Source organism: Carya illinoinensis, chromosome 13, assembly GCF_018687715.1.
Source record: "Carya illinoinensis cultivar Pawnee chromosome 13, C.illinoinensisPawnee_v1, whole genome shotgun sequence".
Lineage (NCBI taxonomy): Eukaryota > Viridiplantae > Streptophyta > Magnoliopsida > Fagales > Juglandaceae > Carya > Carya illinoinensis.
This window is the reverse complement of record NC_056764.1, coordinates 1,614,362-1,622,628: the sequence shown is the minus strand read 5'-3', so window position 1 is coordinate 1,622,628 and position 8,267 is coordinate 1,614,362. Positions and strand designations below refer to the sequence as shown.

At 32.8% G+C, this 8,267-nt stretch overlaps 2 protein-coding genes across 2 annotated transcripts; both read left to right on the top strand.

Moving 5' to 3' along the window:
• The first annotated feature begins 1,659 nt into the window (after positions 1–1,659).
• Positions 1,660–2,682, top strand: LOC122292143. The gene has a single exon (XM_043100362.1). The coding sequence runs from the start codon at positions 1,660–1,662 to the stop codon at positions 2,680–2,682; it is 1,023 nt and encodes a 340-aa protein (XP_042956296.1).
• Positions 2,683–3,221: 539 nt separating this feature from the next.
• LOC122292142 (ATP-dependent DNA helicase PIF1-like) lies at positions 3,222–4,616 on the top strand. Its single transcript, XM_043100361.1, has one exon. It carries the CDS (start codon positions 3,222–3,224, stop codon positions 4,614–4,616), a length of 1,395 nt encoding a protein of 464 aa, XP_042956295.1.
• The last annotated feature ends 3,651 nt before the right edge of the window (positions 4,617–8,267 follow it).

The following is an 8,267-nucleotide window of genomic DNA, read 5'->3' as shown; positions in this document are numbered from 1 at the left end:
AGACAACAGATTTTCCATTTTGATATTGACATCGGTGAACTGATTTCATCTCATGAAGTATGTGTTCCTCCTGGTGTAAATCTCTGTGTGGTTGATTCAGAGGCAACTTCATCATTAAACAATGTGACAGATCGTTCAAATTGTCCGAGTCATTCTATGGATTTTCTGACACGTAAATCAGGAAATACATACATAGATGAAACAACCGTCTCTAATCAGTTTCTAATTCAACAGGTTTTCCTGAAATTATTTTGTCATCTTTCGTATTCAAACATCCTTCTGTTCTTTTTCATTGAAATTTGGGAACATTCTATTCAAATAGGCTCCATGTGTTGTTCGGGAACAGTCAAGTTTTGAAACAAGTATATCGCCACCTTGTAGGTGTAAGAAACCAGTATAATTATATTATTCATTCTTCTGATTCCATTGTCAACTCTTGTCACTCTTCCAGTAGTGTCCTTGGTCAAATCATTCAAAAAACAATCGATGAGTTTACACCTATTGTCTTATATTCACTTTTGAACTCAATAGGTGAGGGGCATCGCCACTCTGCTGGACTTAGGCAATTATTACAAGTCGTGTCATCTGAAGCATATTCTTTTTCGTATGTGCCTTGTTGCAGACATTGTAAAGCAAAGCGATTCTATCATGAAACAAACGGATTTTGTTATGCTGATGGGACAATTTCTTTGGCCACAAATGCCGTCCCTGATCAACTTTATGATCTTTTCACCTATAACACAGATGAATCTGTGCATTTTAAGACCTATGTTCGGACTTATAATAACAAGTTCGCGTTTACATCCTTTGGAGTTAAATTCGATGAAGATCTTTGCAAACGGAATAGAGGAATTTATACCTTTCGAACTCAGGGACAGATCTATCACTATATCAGTGATTTAATCCCTTTAAATGGTCGTACTTCTTATCTTCAATTGTATTTCTATGATACGGAGCATGAATTAGAAAATCCCATTTCTGATTCAGACAGAATGAATCCATCAATTATAGCTCAACTCATCGATATTCTTCACATCAATCCATATTCTCTGTTCTTTCAATCTCTTGGTGATTTGTCAAATTTGGAAAATCAAGTAATCCATATAAGATCAGATGTTGGTCTAGATCAACGTGTATTCAATGTCCCGACATCTTCACAAGTTGCAGCAATATGAGTTGAAAATGAAGATGCAGATCAGCTAAGAGGACGAGACATTTATGTCTTTAGTCATTTTGGTGGAAGTCATATAGTTCAATATTATTTTGGCTGCTATGATCCACTTCAGTATCCGTTGTTATTTCCTCTTGGCGATACTGGTTGGCACCAAGGCATTCAAAGGGTCAATAGAGGAAGCACATTAACAAGTAACAAAACAACCCGATCAATAGATCCTCACCGATCAATATCAGCAGAAGAATTACTTAGAAGAGAACATCGAGGTTATAGTGTAATCTTAATCTTCTAATTTTGTAATTAGTTTATAGACATCCAATTTTATAATATTTCATTCCCCTACAACTTTTGCAGCATTGAACAGAAAAAGGAAGGATCCAATTGTTTCGTGTCGTGAATATTATTGCTACAAGTTACAAATTAGAGAAAATGTCAGATCAATTTTGTTACTGTCTGGTCGCCTATTACAACAATTTGTTGTCGATATGTATGTTAAGATCGAGACGTCAAGATTAGATTATTTCCGTAGCAAACAACAACATATTCGATCTGAGTTATATCAAGGTATTGTTGATACCATTACACTTGGGGAAACTGATGCTTCTAATGTTGGAAAACGGATTATTCTGCCTTCGCCATTTATTGGGGGTCCAAGAGATATGCAAAAAAGATATATGAAAGTAATGGCTTTAGTTCAGCGTTATGGTAAACCAGACATTTTTTTAACAATGACGTGCAATCCAAACTGGCAAAAAATTTCAAATGAATTACGCTTGCATGAGGAGAGTCAAAATCGGCCTAATTTGGTTGCTCGGGTCTTTCGTGCAAAATTAGAAGAATTAAAGGATCGATTATTCAAGCAGCAGATATTTGGAAAAGTCTTGGCATATGTTTATGTTATTGAGCACCAAAAAAGAGGGCTTCCACATGCGCATTTTTTAATTATATTACAGAGGAATTGGAAACTCTATGCGCCTGAATCTTTTGATGAGATTGTATCGGCAGAAATACCTGATAAAAATACAAATTTGCACTTGCATAAAGCTGTTATCAAGCATATGATGCATGGACCATGTGGAGTGTTGAATCCAACAAATGTTTGCATGAAAAAAAATGGTTGTTGCAAAAGCCAATATCCAAAAAGTTATGCATCAGGTACGACTGTTGGAAATGATTGCTTCCCAATATATAAGCGTTCTGACAATGGAATAACTGTCAAACTGAGAGGCCATAATTTGGATAACCGTTGGGTCGTTCCATATAATCCATATTTGCTTGCAACATTTGACTGTCACATTAATGTGGAGATTTGTTCTACGATAAAAGCAGTCAAATATCTTTATAAGTACGTTTACAAAGGGCATGATCATGTTGCTTTCAATTTGGTTTCCGAACAAACCAATCAACAAATTGACGAAATCCAACAATTCCAATCGGCCCGATGGATTGCTCCACCTGAAGCTATGTGGAGAATATATGGCTTCATTGTTAATGAAATGTACCCATGAATATATAACTTACATTTACATCTTGAGGATAAACACCAAGTAACTTTTCGAGCAAATGAAGACTTAATCAATGTTCTCAACTCTGATCGATCTGCAAAATCAATGTTAACAGAATTCTTTGCATTAAACCAAGTAGATGAAAATGCCAGGACATTGTTATACAAAGAATTTCCAGAATTTTATGTTTGGAGCCAACAATACAAAGAGTGGACTCGTCGGAAAAAAAAAAAAAACTGTTATAGGTCGAATTGTTACAGCAAATCCATTTGAAGGTGAGAGGTATTATCTGCGGATATTGCTAAATCATGTAAGAGAACCTTTGTGAAGATCTTAGGACAGTTGATGGTTTCGTGGCTCCAACATTTTGTGAGGCAGCAACTATGCATGGTTTGCTACAAAGAGACAGTAGCTTACAAGATTGTTTACATGAAACATCTCTATATCAAATGCCGTCCAGTTTGAGACGACTATTTGTAACTATTTTGGTTTATTGTAATCCAACCAATCCGAGAGAGCTTTGGGAACGTTTTGAGCAAGATATGTCAGTTGATTTTAGGTCGATTGAAGATTCTATGTCGGATGTAAGAATGCAAGTTTTGCGCTCAATCTCTTTTACACTTGAATCAATGGGGAAAGACATTAATTCGTTCCATCTTCTTGATGACAACATTTGTTTTGGTGAAGACCAACTCGAATCTAGGGAAATCGATGATGAATTGGCTATTGAAATTCCAGAAGAAGATATTGTTGCATCAGAAGCCCTTAATAGTAAACAACGACATGTCTATAATTCAGTTTTGGGAAAGGTTTTTTCTAATGAAGCTGCTACATTATTTGTCGACGGCCCTGCTGGGACGGGGAAGACATTCCTGTACAAGGCACTTCTTGCCGCAGTAAGATCAAGAAAATTAGTCACACTTGCAACTGCTTCATCTGGTGTTGCTGCATCCATCCTTCCTGGAGGTCGAACAGCACACTCGCACTTTAAGATTCCACTAGATACTGATGAACATAGCATATGTTGTGTCAGTAAACAAAGTGTCATCGCAAAGTTACTACGTGTGGCAAGGTTAATTATATGGGATGAGACCCTTATGTCAAGAAAACAACATATTCAAGGATTAGATAAAATGCTACGAGACATTAATGATTCAGAGTTAACATTCGGTGGAAAAGTTGTCCTTTTTTGTGGAGATTTTCGCCAGGTTTTACCTGTGGTTCGTAAAGGAACAAGACAAGAACATGTTGACGCCAGTTTGGTTTCTTCTTACTTGTGGCCTACATTGATCAAGTTTCATTTGACTGAAAATATGCGAGCAAGATTGGATCCAGTCTTTTCAGAATATGTGTTAGAATTGGGCAACGGAATGCCACCAATCACAGTTGATGAAACTATAAAAATTCTTGATGGCATGCTTGTTCCTTACGAAGATGACTGTACTTCTTTGGATCATTTAATAGATGCTGTTTTCTATGATATTCATGAATATTCAATAAATATTTTAGCTATGATGAATCAGGCCATATTAACACCAAAGAACAGTTATGTTGATGAAATAAATGCATTACTAATTCATAGATTTCCTGGTGAGTTTAAGCGATATTATAGTTTTGATGAAGCAATAGATACATCTGAACAGTCAATTATGGAAGATTTTTTAAATACTCTAACCCCAAATGGACTTCCTCCTCATAAATTGTTACTGAAGATAAACTGTCATATCATGCTGCTTAGAAACATTAATCCTTCAGAAGGACTATGCAACGAAACACGTCTAATTTGTCGAGCTTTTGATCAAAATGTCATTGATGCAAAAATCGCAGTTGGACATCACAGCGGAAAAGGGTCTTTATTCCAAGGATCTCATTCTTATCAAATGTTGATGAAAATAGTGGCTTCCCATTCAAACGAACTCAGTTCCCTATCAGATTAAGTTTTGCAATGACTATAAATAAGTCACAAGGGCAACCATTGGATTTTGTTGGAATATATTTATCTCAACCCGTTTTCTCACATGGTCAATTATATGTGGCTTTATCAAGGGCAAAGACTGCATCTACAGTAAGGATTTTAATACGGCCATTGTCAACTGAGCGATCAGAAAAGAACTGCACAAAAAATATTGTCTATACGGAATTATTAAGATTAGCATCTTCAGATTAATGTTAAATGGGTAATGATTCGATTGTATAATTTCAGTTTAATTACTTCAACAACATTGTGCACTTAATAGAATTTTCTTTTCTGTATATTTAGTATTGTATTTTTTAATTTATTATACTCTTAAATTCTCTTTGCAATTTTTTTTATTTAATATTGCGTTGACTATACTTACACATTTAATATTTTTGTGTGTGATCAGCTTTAAAGATGCGGACGGTTTATACATCGATAAAAGATATCACTCCAAGTAGAAGAGACTGGAAAATCAAAATGATTGTGGCAGAAAAGTCACCCAAACAAACAGGCCAACGCTCACCAGTGAAGTACCAAAGCCTAACATTGATTGATCCAGATGTATAATATTTATTTCTATCTATTGTTCTATATTTTTTTTAGTGGATTAAAAACTGGTAAATGATTTTGTTATTTTTGCATTCTATCTATTAAGTTTTGTTTTTATTTTTTATTTTTTTACTGCTAATTTGTTGGGTCTTTTGATGTTTGACTTTTTAAATCTTTGGCTTCCTTATATAAATGTCGACGATGTTCTATTAATTTAGTTATCTTCCTGTAACACATTTAAAAACAAAAATTTTACACATAACTCAAAACAATTTAAAATAAAAAAAAATCATTATAGTCAATTATTTATTACAATTTATTTTTTATAAATTATCTGTTACAATTTTTTATATTATATAGGAAAATCAGCTGCAAGCTACAATATTTGATAAGGATATTGACTTGCGATAAGATACTTTGCACATTTTCCAGTCATATTACATCAGTAATGCATATGTGAAGCCATTGGATCCGAAGTATAGAATTGAAACATATGAATATCAATGGATCTTGAATGCTAAAACGATAATTGAGAAAGTTCCAAAGAATGAAGGACAATTGGAGCCACCAAAGTACCAACTCATTCCATTCAATGAATTAAATGCTTACAAGAATTCAATTGCAGAAATAGGTAATTCACTCTTTACTTTAGAATATTTAATTATCAATATACTAAAAATTTAAATCTTATTTGTCAGACATTTTAGCTGTTGCAATCCAAATCAAGCCATGTAGAGAGATAACTTTAGCACATGGACCAACAACTATTCAAGAGATATATGTTATCGATCAAGGGTAAAAATATTTTTTTAATAGTTCACTCTTTTTGAATTATGTTCCAATTTTTATTTCTTCCATATTTTGCTAATTCTTTTTTTTTTTATTCCAATTTTGTAGCTTAAACCCCATATGTTTAACTATCTGGGGTCGATTCGTGCAAGATGAATGCAAAAAAATCTCGGAAATGATTGAGACAAAGCCAATTATACTTGGAACCAAAATAAGAGTTGGTTCTTATAATGGTATTTTTAATAATTAACAATCTTATATTTTCTTTTACATTGTATATGCTTGCATTAATTATGATGCCTATTTCTAATGAAGGATTATCTCTATCATCACGTCCGAAAAGTAAATTTATGATCAATCCTGTTATTCCTGAGACAACTTCATTGCAATAGTGGTAATCATTACAAATAAGTCATTATTTGTTTCATACAATTTGAATATTGAAATTTTCATATTTTTATTTCTTATTTTGTATTTGTTTTTATGAATTTTAAGGGCAGCGATTAATAATTTATTACTCAAGAGTATTATTGCAAAAAACTTGACACACCCATCTGCATCTCTATCTTCTGTTGGCATTCGGGAAATAATCAAGAATTGTGATGTTGCTGAATTCATCAAAAGTTTGCAACCCATGGCGGTAAAATCCTATTCTTAGTAACAGATTCAAATATTTATACAATCAATTCTTCTAAAAAATTGTCTCTAACTAATTTGATGCAGAAAACAAAATTTTGGATAAAGGCGAAGATAATTGTGGTTGATTTGCGCCAGATATTTTTTTACATATCATGTATTGGCTGTAATAAAGGAACTGGATATGATTACAATGATACATTCCCTTGTTACCATTGCAAACACGAAAGCATTTCCCAACCACGGTATGTATCTTTCAAATCTTTTATTTGATAATTTATGTAATAGATTTAATGTATAGTTTTTATTGATTTTAACTTAAAATGATATTTCTAACAAATTTATAGTTGCCGAGCATATGTTGAACTCGACGATAATACAGGAAGACTATCTGCTGTTATGTTTGGTGAAGTTGTAGAAGAAGCATTCGGTTGTTCAGCAGTTGAGCTTATGAATCATACTAGAGATGTACATCTTCTTATTTTCCATTCGCTTTATTGTTGCGAGTAAAAAAATCTATCTCAAAATTTTTAACATATTTAATACATTATCTATAAATACATTGAGGTTTATATTAAAAAAACTTTTAAAAGTAAATTATAACAAAAATCGTTGAAATTGATTTTTATATACTTGTCTATTATGTCAATTTTATTTTTATTTATAACATGCATAGTAATTTAATTAAAAACATTGCATTCAAAAATTTGTATTAATTTAGAAGACATAAATTTTCAGCATATAAGTTATTTAAATTTTTATTAATTATGCAATTATAATTAAAAATTCCCTTTGCAGGAACATTTGTCATATATAGAAAATCTTGTGGCACAAGTTTCACAGAAAGAGTGGAAGATTGAACTTCTTGCAGACCTCGATCGACTCAACCAAAAGCAGTTCAAGAATTTCAATATCGTCTCTATTGATGCTGTACAGGATAACACAAAATGATGGATCAGAGTAAAAACATCAAAGGACTCATATATATATTTTTTTATCATTTTGTGTTGATTTAACAGTGAAGGTTGTACATCAGACTTTCAACTATGGTCTATATCTTTGGGTGCCACAATCTATTATTGTTGTAGAAGACAACTTGTTATGTTCCAATTTCTCAGACATACAGTTGTTTTAATACAATTGCTGTATTTTTCTTTTATACTATTATTTACTTTCATGGAAAAATTTTACATTTATAATCTGCCTCCACTAGGCAAACGTCCCTTGGACGTTTTAATTCTACTAGTATATATATAATTCCCTAAGCTTCAATTCCAACGTCAACTCTTGTCTTTTTTACATGATCTATAGTTGTTGTCAACAAACTTAATCAACAAAATATGAGAAATTAGTCATTTTCCACCATTAAAAAATGCAAGGAATCTTTGCCCATTTTTTAAATTTCATTTCTTTAATTATTGAAGGGAAGGGGGGTTTGGAAAAAAAAAAATGATTCTTTCCATAACTAAAAAAGCACACACGTGAAAATTAGTTAAAAACGTACAGACAAAAAAGAAAAAAAAAAAGAGGGGGGGCATTTCCATGGAAACTTCCATACCCCAATTGTTTGTGTAAATTTCTCACAGGCTTACCTAGGGAAGAACATTGCCCGCCCATCACCACCTACCATGCTATGGATGGATGGTATCAAACC